At 43.9% G+C, this 16,054-nt stretch overlaps 1 protein-coding gene across 4 annotated transcripts in view; it reads right to left on the reverse strand.

The window, feature by feature from the left end:
* Nucleotides 1-1,724: 1,724 nt before the first annotated feature.
* The window catches only part of usp45 (ubiquitin specific peptidase 45), a 47,306-nt gene continuing 32,976 nt past the window's right edge, over nucleotides 1,725-16,054 (reverse strand). For 3 of the 4 annotated variants that reach the window (XM_080768667.1, XM_080768666.1, XM_080768669.1), the window contains 10 exons: nucleotides 11,858-11,945; nucleotides 9,267-9,348; nucleotides 8,742-8,833; nucleotides 7,911-7,967; nucleotides 7,114-7,245; nucleotides 6,238-6,982; nucleotides 4,909-5,006; nucleotides 4,683-4,769; nucleotides 4,371-4,515; nucleotides 1,725-3,565 (listed from right to left, as the gene is read on the reverse strand). In XM_080768667.1, the coding sequence (XP_080624793.1) occupies nucleotides 3,435-3,565; nucleotides 4,371-4,515; nucleotides 4,683-4,769; nucleotides 4,909-5,006; nucleotides 6,238-6,982; nucleotides 7,114-7,245; nucleotides 7,911-7,967; nucleotides 8,742-8,833; nucleotides 9,267-9,348; nucleotides 11,858-11,945 (1,657 nt within the window). In that variant the 3' untranslated portion in view covers nucleotides 1,725-3,434. The remainder of the gene's footprint in view (nucleotides 3,566-4,370; nucleotides 4,516-4,682; nucleotides 4,770-4,908; nucleotides 5,007-6,237; nucleotides 6,983-7,113; nucleotides 7,246-7,910; nucleotides 7,968-8,741; nucleotides 8,834-9,266; nucleotides 9,349-11,857; nucleotides 11,946-16,054) is intronic. The other variant, XM_080768668.1, reaches the window with a different exon arrangement.

Below are 16,054 nucleotides of genomic sequence, written 5' to 3' on the forward strand. Positions count from 1 at the left end.
CTCTATAACTACATTAAAAAATAACACCTTAAATATTTGATTTATTTAGGGACAAGGACAACATAGTTCCAAGTTATTTGTCTGTGGTCCAGCCCTATGGAATGTATGCTATTTACTAGAAACCAACTTAATTATGCGCCGTGTCTCTGTATGTGTGTATGTAGGCTACATCTGAAATCCACTAGCCCTGAAACATGACTGTCATAATCATGAGTCACAGTCAACCTAATACGTAACATAAGTTAAATAACACAAAAACATTAGTTTAAAAACAAATATGCATATCAGACAGTTTGCTTTGTGCAATGAAAGGCTTAAATGCTCCATGACTTTTATGACAATATTCAAACTGTTAGTTCCCACACCAGGGACCATATTCCTATTTCCTATACCAATCCATCAAAGGCAGTCCTCACTTTGGCAAGTGGCCAGAATCTGGCCACTCATAAGCTCAATATCTGTCCGCCAGATATATTATTAATTGTCAGCGCAGGGTCCAACCCAACAGTGCAGGGTCTACATTTCTCAAAGGAAGAGTTGGGGGAAGCAGACTGCCTCTGACCACTGCTGTGTATGTGCTAGTTATAACACACTGCATAATTCAGATTGGCTTTTTAAAAAAAGGACTAAAATGATATCTTAAAAATGATTGATCTTGTTTTGTAATCTTGAGAAGGCTGACCGGCACTTGCAGTCAGTCTGCGGCTGCTTGTCTGAATCTAAAAGGACAAAGATTAATTTATTGTTGCAGCCACTTTTTATACTGCAGTTACAGCAGCCTATTACATATAAAATGCACGGAAAAATAGATAACAAATCAAATAATATAAAATGCATGCTTGCCACATCATAATTCTGTTGATCTAATGATGGGATTCATTCTACCCTATTGCCTATATATTTATGCCCTTGTGGGATACCTTCATGACAGATAAATGAGAGTAATGTGCACCAAATATGCAAATCCATTTCATGTCTATGTTATTCATGTCTTGTATCTGGTGCAATGTAACCTTGAGGGCCAATGGCATTGGCAGTTGCTTTGTGATGTAGTAGTTGTGCTTGCTACATTGTTTCTGGTGTGTCCCAAATTATGTAGTGTGGTACTGGTGTATTGGCCTGGTTAATGACTCGCATAGCAGTGCGGTGAAATTTAACCTTCACCTACTGGTCAATTTGAAGATACGATCAGCGTTGAGTTTACCATCACCCTCTTGCTTTGTGGCCATTTAACAGGAGTGCTGGGAGCCTTTCATTAACTGGGATTAAAATCACAGTTAATCCTGAATCAGCAGCATGTCCCCAAGCAAAATGCAGCAGCAGCCTCCTCCTTTTAAAAATAGACAAATACATTTCAAAAAGATTTTGCCGTTATGTTGGTGGTGGCTTGACAACCTGTTTTCATGTCGCAACAGTGTGATCCAGATGTCATACATGTGCCAGAACAAGAGGACGGGTTAAGCTGATAGTTTTAGACGTTGCCCTTTCCCTGATTCCACACCCACCTCTTCTTCACCAGCTCGCGACATGTTCCGAAACAGCGCTGCGTTGCACCCGTCAGGGCACATAGTCACCAACGACAGAGTGAATATGGCTGTACTGTATCTGCAGTGACAGGCTAGGACTTACAGATGCCTTGCACTGAGCAAAAAATGATAAATTACCTTATACACCGTTGTATGAAAAGGAATAAAATGTGCTAAGAAAGACAATAGCCTTTAAGAGTACTACAGTTCATAAATTAGATTTATTGTTTTTTTTTTTAATAGCCTATCATCTGATATACTGTACATATCCTAACAGTTTTAAACAGTTTATAACTGAAATCATCGTCATTTTCAGGAAACAAACCGGAAATATCAGCCTGGAAGAAAAACCCTGCAAGCCTGAGGCACCATACATACAGTACATATTGTTTCCCCAATAGACATGAAATTATTTTGTACTCTTTTGCATACAGAAGGCTAATACCGTACATAAATATGCCACACATTCCCCTTTGCATTTATTCAATCTGAAGCACACATGTAGGCACTGAAAATCTGCTTGTTTTTGAAACATTATATCTATTTACCTTAATGTACAGAAAATCCCTCACCTCATCTGAATATTTTGGCAATTGTCAGACAAGCAATGAAAACAACATTATCGTTTAAAATATTTTCATATAAAAAGATAAATAACTCACAAGACAGGGGAATTTAAGAGTAGGCAATAAAAATAGTAGGCATTCACTACACTATGAGCCCATGCAATTGTCATGTAAGATGTTTTTGGTCAGGCTTGGAGCCTTAATAGCTCTTCCTCTTTTCTGCTCTTAAAAAAGAAAATCCAATCAACATTAGTGATGGTATTGAGGAAAAAATAAAATAAAGTTGTCTGCGTTCCCGATATCAAAGTGAGTCATATGTTGCGGTTGCATGTCTAGAACTAGTTGAAATACAACAGAGGCAGAGTGAATTGTTTGTTCTGTTAATCACATACAGTAAGTACTTCGTAATGTTGCAACACTCAAGACCCTCAGCGATAAAAGGAAATATCCAAGAAACTCATTATGAAGAAAACACCTTGGGTGTTTAATTTATACGTATATTCTGATAGGACTTTCAATTGCCAAACTCTTCTTTGGCTATCATAAATCAGTAAGAGATATACATTCATTTATTCTGGTGTAAAAGAAAAAAATAAACTACATTCCATTCCACCACTTCAGGTTGCGAATAACTTAGCTTTTTCCTAATTTGTGCTAATCTTTAAGCAAATGTTCTTTTTCTCTGCTGCGCACACGTACACGCACCCGCACCCACACGCACGCAGGCACACAGAAAAATGATTAAGGACTTTCAGAAAACAGAAAGACAGCCCGAAAATTACCGTCTTCAACCATTCAGTGCCGAGCACAGTCCAACATGCGTTAAGTCTTGCTTGTTTCTCGTTGGCTAGCAAATCCCTTCATGCAGTGTGTGCAACTCAGGCCTAGGTGAGCTGTAGAGGTATACAGTAGAGGTACAGTATAAGAAGAAAAGTTCATTTCAGCTTCTCGCTCGCTCTTCAAATGGTTCAACGACTCTCTCTAACCCGTCTCAGATGTCTAAGGTCCTCGGTGAAAAAAAACCATGCTGAAGTGGAAAAACTGGACCCTCAAATTATACTAAAGCAGCAAAACTCAAATCACTTCAGCATTAATTAAATTGTCAAATTGTCAAACCTTTCATTGATCTATGCAGTCGGATATAAAGTGCCAATATTCAAATCGAGGAACTGTAAGCAAAAATGACAGCTACATGAAAAGCCCATCAGGCCCAAACTGCCAAACATCTTTCGGTTTGTTCTCTCACACCTCCTATTTATAGATAATAGTATTAAAGATAGTACTCTCGCTCTGAAAAGCAGATAAAAGGATGACATCATTAGCAAAATGCCACGTAGTTGTACTACAGCATTTCCTCGTAGAACAGCAGGTATGCCTGAGAGTTGAGGACCCTGGACTCTGGTACAGTCTGAACGGTGGTGTCGCTGACATAGACCCACTGGCCCGGAGAGCTTCCGCTGGCTTCCCTCGTACCTGGAGCATACACACACACACACACACACACACACACACACACACACACACACACACACACAGACACACAGCAGGGAGTCATTAGGGCCTTCATTATCAACGCGGCGTACACTGGAAACACCGCAATTTTCGGCATTCATCATCCCCGCATGAACTTGAACCTGCACCCGGGCCAAATATCACGTCAGGTCGGGGAGCTGTCGTAAGGCTTTGTCCTCACCTGTTTTTCTGTCGTGGAAAAGTGGAGCAGCATCGTCTGACCAGCTGACAGGCTGTCACATGCATCTAAACATATGTTTTCACTTCTAAAATGCATATAAAACTAATACTATATTTAGGGATCTTTAACAACCAGTCCTATTTTTGTAAAGCAATGTCCTATGAGATTTGTAGGATGTTTATCATATTTCCGTTATCATATAAGTGTACAAGCAATTAAAATCACGCAATTAAAAACAATGTTGCAAGTTAGATGCTTATAGCTTATAGAAAATAGCTGATCTACAAGCTCACAGCGACACATTGTGAGGTTGTACATCCGTTATTTAAAAAGTAAAACACATTGAGAATAAATCGAAATATTTTTAATATTTTTTAAACATTTTAATAGAAAAGGCACAAAATATGTTCAGATGGATGTCTGTGGACAATTACATAGTATTCATCTGGGTTTCCTTGTTGTGAAGAAATGCGGAAGCAAGCCCAATTAAGCAACTACTATACACTTTAGAATCCAGCCCAAAAAAACCATCAACCAGCACTACCAATAATGTATTTGACTTTACAGGAAAAAAAAAACCCTTACCTGGCAGGTTCCTGCGCTGTGGCTCTGCTCTCCGCTGGGGAGCACGGACTCTGACGTAAGCCGTGTAGTGACCTCCACGCATGGAGCCACTGTGCTCAACAATCCCATAGAGGTTGTAGAGGACACGGTCTGCAGAAGCCAGGTTCTACCAGAAAGAAAATAAGATGAGGTGACACACATTCACAAAGATAAATGTTTATTTGTCATTCTTCACAATCAGAGAGGATCAACACAAAAATAAATAAAACGGTATCTTCTCTATTAACAGTAATATCAGAAGGTCATTTAATAATGCAGTAAAAGCAGGGTTACCTTGCAGGTTGCAGAGCAGAATGGAGAAAGATCCAGGATTAAAGGAAAGTCAACATGGCGGTTCACCTTTCGTAGGTTCATCCCTGCCTTAAGAAAGCAAAACCCCAACACGCCATTACAGCCTGAACGCACTGTGACTTAACATTACATAACATTGTGCATGAATTAAATATGTCTAGGGATATGGGTTAACCTCAGCAAAATGTGCAAAGGGAAAACTTCTAACCTGGTGGAAGCGTTTGAGATGCAACGTGACAACAGGTGGCAGTGAAGAGATCAGTATCTGCTTCCTTGCACTGGTGTACACCTTCTCTGCCCTCTTATCTGTGCAGACAACACATTTACAAAAAGTTCAAGTCGAATCTTAGTATTCTTGCCGCGAAAAGATGTCACAATAATGTCAGTGAACAAATGGGGCAGTGGTCTCTAGGTTGAACCTGATCTAGGTTCCATTACTGTCAGTGCGTAGTTCAAACTAGGGATGCACCGATTGGGAAATTCTGTGCCAATACTGATGTTATTGTTTATTTTTTTTCTGCAGATAACACACACAACAACAATTAGCCAGTGCAAAATTGATCAGCCATGCGAACATCAGCCACTGCCATCAGTGAGCGTCAATGTACAGTATTAGTGGCAGTCAATGGGGCGAATATCAGGCGATAACCGATACGGCTGACATACCGGGCCATCCCATGGCCATACAAATAATCCAGAATGTGGAAGCTAGAATATTAACAAAAGAGATCACATTAGTCCAGTCACTACATTGGTTACCAGCATCATTTAGAATAGATTTCGAAGCACTTTTATTTGTGTATAAAGCACTTAATAACCCGACACCTTCGTATATTAAGGATTCTGTACATATTTATGTTCCCACTAGAACACTCAGGTCTTCATCCACTCTTCTATTAAAATTACCAAAAGCTCAACATGGGAACACCGGTGAGGCCGCTTTCTGGGTCTATGGCCCCAAGTTGTGGAACACACTACCACTGCACCTTAAAAGGGCGACCTCCCTTGATGTTTTTAAGAGCGAGCTGATTTTTTTTTTTCCAACTTGGCATTTATCTTGTCTTCATATTCAATGTTCGGATACAAATTTCCTTACCATTTTTTTAGTTTTTTAGTTTTGTATTGCTATTTCTATTTGTATATATTGTGTCTTGTATTGACCTGTTTTTTAGTTTTTCGGCATTCCGCTGTTTGTTATTTTTTATGTGAAGCACTTTGGGTTGCATTTTATGTATGAAAGGTGCTATATAAATAAAGTTTATTATTATTATTATTATTACCCCCAGTATGGCTGACATACCAGGCCATCCCCAGTTCAAACACCATTCACTTCGAGTACGTCGCGACACCCTCACTCCCTCACGCGATTTCATCCCCCAGTTTGGACCACCCGACTGACAACAACTCTGTTAGTCGGGAATAAGCTAAAATAGGACAAAATAAATAAATAAAACACCAAATTCGCTCTACCCACGCTCACCCCCCCCCCCCCCCCCCCCCCCTCCCCTCAGATACCCTGTGACACCCCTGCTCTCACCGGCTGAGCCGCTCTTGCGGAGCTGCTTCTGCCTGCGCTCGGTGCAGTTCTCACACAGCAGCTTGTTGTTGCCCATCAGCAGCTCCACGGAGGTGAACTGATGGAGGCAGGACTGGACGGAGCACTCCTTGGAGCAGGGCGTGTAGCTGTGGGAGAGCGCCTGGAAGGCCCCCTGGTGGTGGTGGTGGTGATGGTGGTGTTGTTGGGGGACGTCGCGGGGCTGCTGAGGCTGCGTCTCTCCCGGGTCCTCGGGAGAGCAGTGCGTCGCAGGCGAACAGTCCGCCGCCGAGGTAGAGCTCAGGTTCATTTTGGAGACGGCGCTGACCAGTTGCTCCACGGCGCCGCCTTGCCTGGGAGACGGGGACGGCGAGGGGGACGGGCTGGAGATGGCCGTCGGGGAGGGCGTGAGGGTGGTGGTGGTGGTGGAGGTGGAGGTCGGGGTGGAGCCTCGCAAGTGGCTCTGGCCGGAAGAGGGGGGCCGCGGGGTCCACTCGCTCTCCGAGGCCTCGCTGTCGGCGTCGTTGCTGCTGTCCTGAGGGCCCGAGTCCTTCTCGCTGCCGTCCGAAAGGCTGCCCGCAGCCGCCATCCTGCACACCGAGACGCCGCGGGCCGCTCCGCTAGCCGTCGCCACCGCCGCTCCGCTAGCCGTCGCCACCGCCGCCACCGCCTCCTCCTCGGCTCGCTCCGCTCCGCAGCCTGCTCCTCTCTCCTCCACACAGCCTGGAGACCTCTTGGTCTGCAGCTTCTGGCAGGACAGAGGATCAACAAGGAGGGGTAAATATTAAAGAATACTCTTAACTCAGGCACATCGGTGAAGAAATTCAATGGAATGAAAAAGAGCGTAAGACTAATCACACGTGCACACTGTACACACACCTGCCCACTGAGCTTCCTGGTGTTCCTGTTGTGAGAGTGCGCTGCAGCGACCATCTCGTCGGTGTGAGACGCGTGACCTTCCTGCTCCCGTGGGATCTTACCCAGCCTTCCAGGGTTGCACGGTTTGGATATCTGACCATGACGAAAAGAAAAGATGACCGCATTTCAATGTTATGAAGAAACCATAAAGAAATGGTCTGTATACAGTAGCAGAATGTATTTTTCTGTTGATGAAAATGGTCTCGCCATTAATCAATCAACCAGGGATTTCTGCGCTTAATTATCTCCACCAGGCCGAAGGCATGGGGAGAATCTTGCAAAACATAGTCTCTTCTGGAGAAGCTATGTTTTGTCTGTCCGTCCGCCTGTGATCAGGTAATCTCTGGTACTGTTGACTTGATCACAGTGTTATACCCTGCCATTTGTTCTTCTTTCTAATTATTTGATCGGCCCAAAACATTGTGTTTATTGTCATGATTTGTCACAACAACAGTTGGCTTTCCGAGGCTTAAAAGGACTTTAAATAAATACTTTTTTAAACGTCTATGGGAAAAATGGGAATTCTCCACTCTATTGCCTAAATTGTAATCCCGGCAGACGTTACTACTCTACCTTTGCCAAACTGGAGAGAGCCCCGAACTGAGCTCACGCTTCCTTCAATGCATGAGCAGGCCGCTTTTTATCACCTGACAGGGGGGAGTTTCCCAGATAGGACGAACACTTTTTCTAGTCATATTCTTGTATTGTCTGTACTGTCTGGCATAGTCGTTATACGTCACTGTTATATAAAGGCTTACCCTCTCCTCTATAATGGGTAGAGAGATGTCTATGAAGGCCTCCTTCACTGTTGAAATCTGAGAGGCAGAGAAGGAAAAGAAAGAAAATATTTCAGTGTATATTTTCAGCAGTAAAATAAACATCACTAAATGTCAACAAAACCAGGAAACCAGTTTCCAATAAAGGGTAGAAGTTACATCGTGCAGCTTAAATCAAAACAACTTGAGAGCCTAAAGCAGAAACAATTTGGTTGATTAGCCTACAAAATACACTGTGAACATCCAGTTTAGAAGCTACCTTTGTAATTTGCTCTATAAAGACAAAACATTGGGAGTGTGCTACGGCAACAGCCTTGGGCCTCGGCTTCAAAGCAAAGCAAAGTTCTTTGTTTACCCAGGGAAGTGGACTAAGCTTGAGATGCTTGTTTACAGCCACACCCTGCTCATAGAACATTTCATGGTAGGGGTTCAATGCCTTGCTCAAGGGCACTTCAGCAGTGGTAATATTAACGTGCCGGTCCGGGGATTCGAACTGGCGACCTTCCGGTATCAAGACCGCTCCGCAAACCGTTCGGCCACCACTGCCCCCTATGACTGAGGGTGAGGGAAACAGGTGCCGTGGCACTGGCAATCACCGCCTTGCCAGGAACACATACAGCCCTCGTAGAACACCTAACCTAACACAATGAGGCACCAGCCTGTTTAGGGAGAATGTATTCTCAAATGACTATATAGACGCCAACAACAGAATGTCAAACATTAGAAACAAAAAACTAAACAAAAACAGAACCTGGAATAATAGATTTAATACGTTGCTTTTCTTTAATTGTGCACACATACACAATCACTTACATGCTCACACTCTTCACACATAATTGTGTTGGTCAGCTCGCCTACAAAGATACGATCGACAAAGTTCATCTTGACACCTTCCTTCCCATACGCTGTAGGAAAAATGAGATATTCATGTACCGGTAAGCATTTCTGGCTTATAATTAACTGTTTCATCAGTCAGCATAAAAAACAGAGCCATAACGAACATATTCCATTCCACTTAGTACTCTGACTTCAGTCAAACTAGGCAAACGAGCACTGGAACAGCATTATTAATAGTAACAGTGAACAGGTAATTTGCAGTGTAGTGGTCAAGAGGCTTCTGATACCAACACTTGGTAGGCCTGGCAAACACAGCAACATTAACCCAACCTCTTCCACTTCAAATATAGTCATTATAATTGGCTTACAGTTAAAGTATTATATAATAAGTAGGACCAAAGTCCCTGCTGCTTAAAATGGCCTGAGGTGTATTTCAACATACGCCACAAGATGGGGCTATTGATCCAGGCCATGTTGTGTCTGTACAGTGTAACTTCGAACCTTTCACTTGGCGTTTGGTCTCCTCGTCTGCGGTCTTCTCTGTGGGGTTGTTGAAGGCTTTCAGGATGCTGGCTTTCACTCTCTGGCAAGCGTCACGCACACGCACGCGCACGCACAACACACACACACACACACACACAGTCACACACACACACACACACACACACACACACAAATATACATTGATGCAGATTGCAGATAGAGAACTGAACCTAAATTACTTGACTTCAAGAGTGGGAAGAAAACACATTAAGTGTAGAAGTGGATTAATGATCTGTGTTTTACGTCAATTAGCTAAATGTGATTTTCAGATAATGGTCAGTTTGACAGGTACACATATTTATTAGAGGCATCATTAAGATGAAGCAATCACTGTACTTGTCTAGTGACATTAGCGTGATCCGTCGTCTGGGAATGTGTGCGCACAGTATAATAATCCTTAGCGTTAATTTAACTCCGAAGTTTGTGCAAAAAATAGAAACAAATGGAACACTATGCGTCAATTTGGTTTCATTTACACTCTTCTGAGTTCAGTAGTTAACACTGGGATTTTACTGTGTGTGTGTGTGTGTGTGTGTGTGTGTGTGTGTGTCAGTGTCATCCTCTTATTGAAGGTGGCGTGGTCAGTGAGTGTGTTGGTGTTGAGAGAGTTGTGAAGAGGGCGTCCCGCCACAGCAAAGCACCAATCAATAGATAATTGGCCGTGGTCTGTGTCTGTGGAGCCCGACCAGTCGTCCCCCATTGTCCTGGCGCCCACGCACTGGAATGACTATTTAGGTCAAAAAAACCTTGTTAATCCCATCCTAGGCCCCGGCCGGCCCGCAACCCACTCAGCCAACAACACGGTCAGGCCACGCAGAGACTCGCCTACTAATTAATTACCAGCACCCCCCACCCCTACCCCCCTCTCTCCCTCCCTCTCTCTCTCTCTCCCAAACCAACAGAGAGGGGGACGAGGGGGAGGGAGGTCGGGGAGGGGTGGAGTGCAGTGCAGTGGAGATGGTTGGTTGGTTGGTGGTGGAAGCTAAAAGAAGAAGATGGGTTGAAGAAGGACAGGCCATGCCCTGAGAGAGTAATACCTAGCGTCTCAGCTAATCGGCGATAATTGGCCTGTGTTTAAAATTAGCATATTTAGACCTCCCATGCTAATGGCCCATCAACACAAACACTTAGAGGGCTCAAAGGTTGGCGACACCCTCCGCCGTACGGACCAGTCATGTGACACGTGCGAGGCGAGGTCGTGTGGGTTAATTGAGTGCATTGTGTACTTTCCGATTTAAGATGTTGCGATTTAGACGAGTTTGCATTCACAAAAGTATCAAAAGTGTACTGTTGACCTAAGCAAAATTAAACATGCAAGGATGCGTGTCAGATGTAATTATTTTTCTTGTGTCTCGGATATTTTTGAGCACTACAACAATGCATTGTGGGAACCTCCATAAGGCCGTCTTTCATTTTAAGAATCTACTCGCATAGGGTAGTAAGTTACTGTATCTGTGCTTGGGCTGTATATACTTGTATGCTTGTCTGAAGTGGATGAAGAGAGCAGGCTTAACCCTGTACCCCCCCTGCCCACCCCCTTTTTCTGTCGCCTTGATTAGTTTGGGGAGGGGGGGGACCAATGTGTGTGTGTGTGTGTGTGTGTGTGTGTGTGCGCCAGTGAGCGGGAGGGAGGGAGGGGGACGTGGGGGCTGACCCTCTAGCACAATGGGCCGGCCCCGCAGCTCATTCACCAGCTGTGGGTTTCCCAAGATCACACAATGATGCCGGTCGTGCCACTTGCAAGTCCCCCAAGTGGCACAACTGTCTGCGTTCACAAGTTTTGAATGGGACCAGGGAGGAGGCCCTGCCTGTGCCCCCTCCCAGGCCCCGGGGTGACCACTCCACGCACACCCGCTCCTCTCCTCTCCTCCTCCTCCTGGGCCCACTGAGCATTGCTGGTGGGGCCGAGGGGGGGGGGGGGGGAGCCAGGCTCAGCCCTGCGAACGGGCCGCTGTGATGTGGGGTCCTCGTCTAATTGCCCCGCACGGGGAGGAACACTCTTCACTTGCCAGAAAACATGGCACCATAAGGTTGAAATACAAAGAATGGGCTGGCTGGAGAAAACCTTGTGTGCCTGTACAAATTGTCTCAATGTCCCACATGACGCTTTTCTCACAGGTCTTGAATAACTTTGGTGTGAGCAGATTAGTCGTGATCCAAATGACTGAGATGTGCCGTTTTCTGAGAGGTGTGTTTGGGACACTGATCCCAGTGGAGCACACCATGAACGCCACAGAAAAGTCTGCTGTGTGTTTTCTAGACCTGATTCAGCTGCCTCCGTCTACACCGCATGCACCGAATCAGTATGTATGGTTGTGTTATCATTGCTACTGTACATTGATTGTTGTGGTCAAACTAACTTGACTGTTAGATTTGTCAATACAGTCTTATGTTTTTGAAATGGAAGGCCTTGCATTGTTCTTTTGGCTATACATGTTTTCAGCAATCCAATTGAAAACGTTTCATGACAATTTGAAAAGTCAAACTCTTATAAGATTTTAAAGTTAAGATACAAGCAATAACCACATTTGGGGGACATCCAAACTCACCTTGGTTTCTTCTACTCGTATGGAGTCTAGTAAGTAGTGCAGAAGCTCCTGGCTGTCCTGCTGCTGGTAGCCCTTGAACCGTGGAGCCCTGAGGAAGGAGAAAGGGTGGACATGAGGGACCTGACACATTATCCCATTTAGGCCCGATCTCAATTTTGTTTTTTAAATTCCAAATCCTCCAGTTTTCTGAAATAAATATTTTCACGATTTAAAAAAAATAGCAGACCTACAAGGTCGTGGCGCGCTATGAGCTTGTAGATCTGCTATTTTTCAATAGCAAAATTAAAACCAAACGAAACCAAAAGGGGTTCCCGCCCCCAAAATGGGTTAAGAAATATAGCTGCAAGCAGCGATAAGACACTCTAAAACACTCTAAAAAGAGCATGGTCTCCAGTCTAGATTGAGGGTGGTGAACTGGGACACCTGACTTCCAATAAGCAGGTATTGCAGTGGTGGAAAAAGTACTCAATTACTTTTTGAATTCTTGTAATAATAATCAAAGTAACTAAAGTTTTCAAATAAATGCAGTGGATTATAAAAGTACAATATTTGCCTCTGAGATGTAGTGGAGTAGAAGTTATTAAGTGTTGAAAATTGGGAATACTCAACTGAGTACAAATACCTCAAAATTGTACTTAAGTACAGCACTTAAGTAAATGTACTTATAGTTACTTTCCAACACTGAAGTATTGTGATCCTACACCATCGGCGTGGATATGGCTTTCCTGATGTAGTCGAGTCAGCAATATTCCACTGACAATGTGCATGTTTGATTTTGTAAAGACATAATATGACTCAACGTGAATAACCCTACCCTAACCATGCAAATAAATAATATGCCCATCTTTCCCATTATTTGGAGAACCATATGACATGTACAGTACACTGGTCTGGACAGGGCTCACACACACAACACGTTGGTGAAATAATATTTATGGTGGATTACATTTTGCTGCCAATAAACATGAACTATCACCACCCTCACGCATAAATACTTTACCACCCCATAGCATAAAATCACATCACACATCGATTTGGGGGTGTGGAGATGAGATTGAATTCCCAGATATCCATAGGGGGACTCACACAATTGCTCACACAAGTAAAACAAAAGAAAGAAATCGACAGCCTATACAATCAAATCTAATGCAACCATCAATAAGAAAGAAAATGGATATTCTGTTTTCTCAAGGACTCCAGACATGCATTTTCCCATGGAAAGCAATAGCTGTTGTTAGGCACGCAAATGAGCATTGTTAGACACGTGCCATAAGGCTGAATGGCCACACCATGGTATTCATGCTTATTAAGTGCCTCTCTGCTTTCTCAGGTTTGTGCAGCTTATAAACAGTCAGTGGTGCATTCAATGTGCTTTAGTTAAACCAGTGAGGGTGACATGTGCACTGTAACCGTGTCAAACATCCACACTCACAAGCACAAACACATCATTGTAGCACTTAGAATGAATTGGTTTGCAGGAAAATGCAAGATGAACTGTGTCAGTTTGGATATAGGCATTCGTTTTTTGTTTAATTAATCAAGTTTAAATGGTGCATTTTATATAATGTCACAGTTACACTGACGATACGCAGCTGTACATCCCCTTAAAACCTGGTGTTACTGGCAACATGTCCCGTCTTCTCACGTGTCATTCTGATATTAAGAATTGGATGTCCCAAAATGTCCTACAGAAATGATCATTTTCGGTCCCCCAAACTCCACCCACTCATTCCACTCTGAACTTGGCACTTTATCTGCAAATATCACAAACACAGCCCGCAACCTGGGTGTTTTCTTTGACACCGATTTATTTTAACACCCAAGTCACCAAAGTCATACAGTCCTGCTACTACCAGATTAGGTAAACATCTTCACGACTAGATTACTGTAACTCCCTCTATTCAGGTATGAGCAAGAAAAACACATCCCGTCACTAACTCTGGGAGAGCCCCGGGTTCGAACTGGCAACCTTGCGGTTACCATCCAGCCACTCTACCCCTGAGCCACCGCTGCCCCAGTGGGGTGGGGTAGGTATCGTGTAGTATTCAGCAACGCATGCTAGATCTGCTAACCTAACTCATCCACTCTGCTGCCTAGTCAAGTGCCTACTGCCTACCATACATAGTGTGTTCATGGTCCAAGCCTTAGTGAGTCAACACTGGCATCAAGGAGCTATGCAAATCATAATGATATCAGACTGAATCAATAGCTTCAGGATGCCACTGCAGTACAGAGTGTGTCAACTACAAATTGGTAGCCCGAGCGCTAGCCAGATGCGCCTCTCCTTGAGTACACACACACACACACACACACACACACACACACACACACACACACACACACACACACACACACACACACACACACACACACACACACACACACACACACACACACACACACACACACACACACACACACACACACACACACACACACACACACACACACACACACACACACACACACACACACACACACACAGTGAGACAGATGTTTGGGGCAGATGGGCACCCAATGGCCAGAGCAATAGCAACCTGTTGGCCAGTACAGAGTACAGACCTCACAGTATAACTAGAGATGATCCAAAACCATGGTTTCCTTACCGATAGCCTGACCTGAGTACCGATCTGATACCAATGATTGTTAAAGTGCAGCCACAAGTCATGACAATAATAATGTAAATATCGCAGTGAAGTATAAAACAGATTTGCAACTTGCAACTTGTTTCACACAGGGATGGGTGACCATGGCTTGTGGAAAGATAGACAGCCGATCCGTCCCTACCTCCTCAACACATGGCTACGCACGCACGCGCGCGCCGATTGAAATAACCTCTTTAATATGTAGGCCTATGTATTAACCCACAATATACTGTATATAGAAATGTATTCTATTTACTTGCACAATGGGGGAACTTTAGCATTTATGTTGCAAAAATTACCTCTAAAAAATGAATCAGTCAGCCACTATTATCATACTCTCACGGACACCTCTAAGTAGACTACTTAGCAGGTCGACTCAAATGGACCATGAATTAATTTGGTATGCATCCAACCAGGTTGGTCATTCCTTCTTTACCAGCGTGGAATGGATTCTTGCTTAATTTAGTCAGTGTTTTGAAATTGAAATTGAAAAGATGGTGAGCATGTAACGGAATGTCTCATGTTAAATATACACAGGCATGTTTTACTATAGGTTTAGAGGAATGTTCATGCAATCATGCATTCATTCAAAACACATGGATTACCTCCATACTAAACTATTTACGACAAACCAAAGAAAATGACAGTGAACTTTTACGTTATCATGCAAGGATGCTCAATTTAACATCGCTTGTCCAATAATTTGAGCACAGAATAATCTCGGACTGGTACCCATTCAGCAAACAGCAAAAAAAAAACAGGCTCTTGACAAGCAAACACAGTGTGCTCGCAGCAAGTCGAGAATCATGAGCGAGAGAGAGAGAGAGAGACATTGAGAAACAGAGCAAGAGAGTGAGATTAACCCATTTTGGGCGGGATCCTCTTTTGGTGTTAGCACTATGTTATGCTTTAGCTATTGAAAAATAGCAGATCTACAAGCTCATAGCGCGCCACCGAGTGGCGCGCTACGAGCTTGTAGGTCTGCTATTTTTTTTAAATCGAAGAACCACTGACATAGAAACATAGCTTTTTCAGAAAACTGTCAGGATGTGGAAGACATTTTTAGAATCTGATCTCAGGTCAGAATGGGTTAAAAAAAAGGAGAGAAGTAGAGAGGAGCTCGGTTGTGATGATCAGTGGGAATGTGCCAGTCTTGAAGCTCATCCCAGTGGAAGAGAGAGGCAGAAGGGCCCTGTAGCACTGCTCCCAATCTGGCCCGGGCCCATGCAAACAGCTGCGCTGCAAACACGATTAACGGCCGGATGACTTGGTACCAGACACAAGGCGAATCTATCTCTGAATGCTGTGGCAGGCGGGCAGGCAGGCACACATGCGCAGGCACACATCGCGTGCACGCACACACGCACGCAACAGAATGCACCTGCACAAGAGTCACCACACATTTGCCCCCACTCACACCCCCACACAGTACAGAGAAAATTAGAACTATAATTTAGCGTACACACAGTACAGTAAACTGTCTTTCTAACAAGGCCGATTTACGCTGATGTCAGTAATAATACTGAGGACTAATATTGAGGACTCTAACAGG

Source organism: Protomyctophum bolini (genome assembly GCF_963924005.1).
Source record: "Protomyctophum bolini genome assembly, chromosome: 7".
In the NCBI taxonomy this organism is placed as follows: Eukaryota; Metazoa; Chordata; class Actinopteri; order Myctophiformes; family Myctophidae; genus Protomyctophum; species Protomyctophum bolini.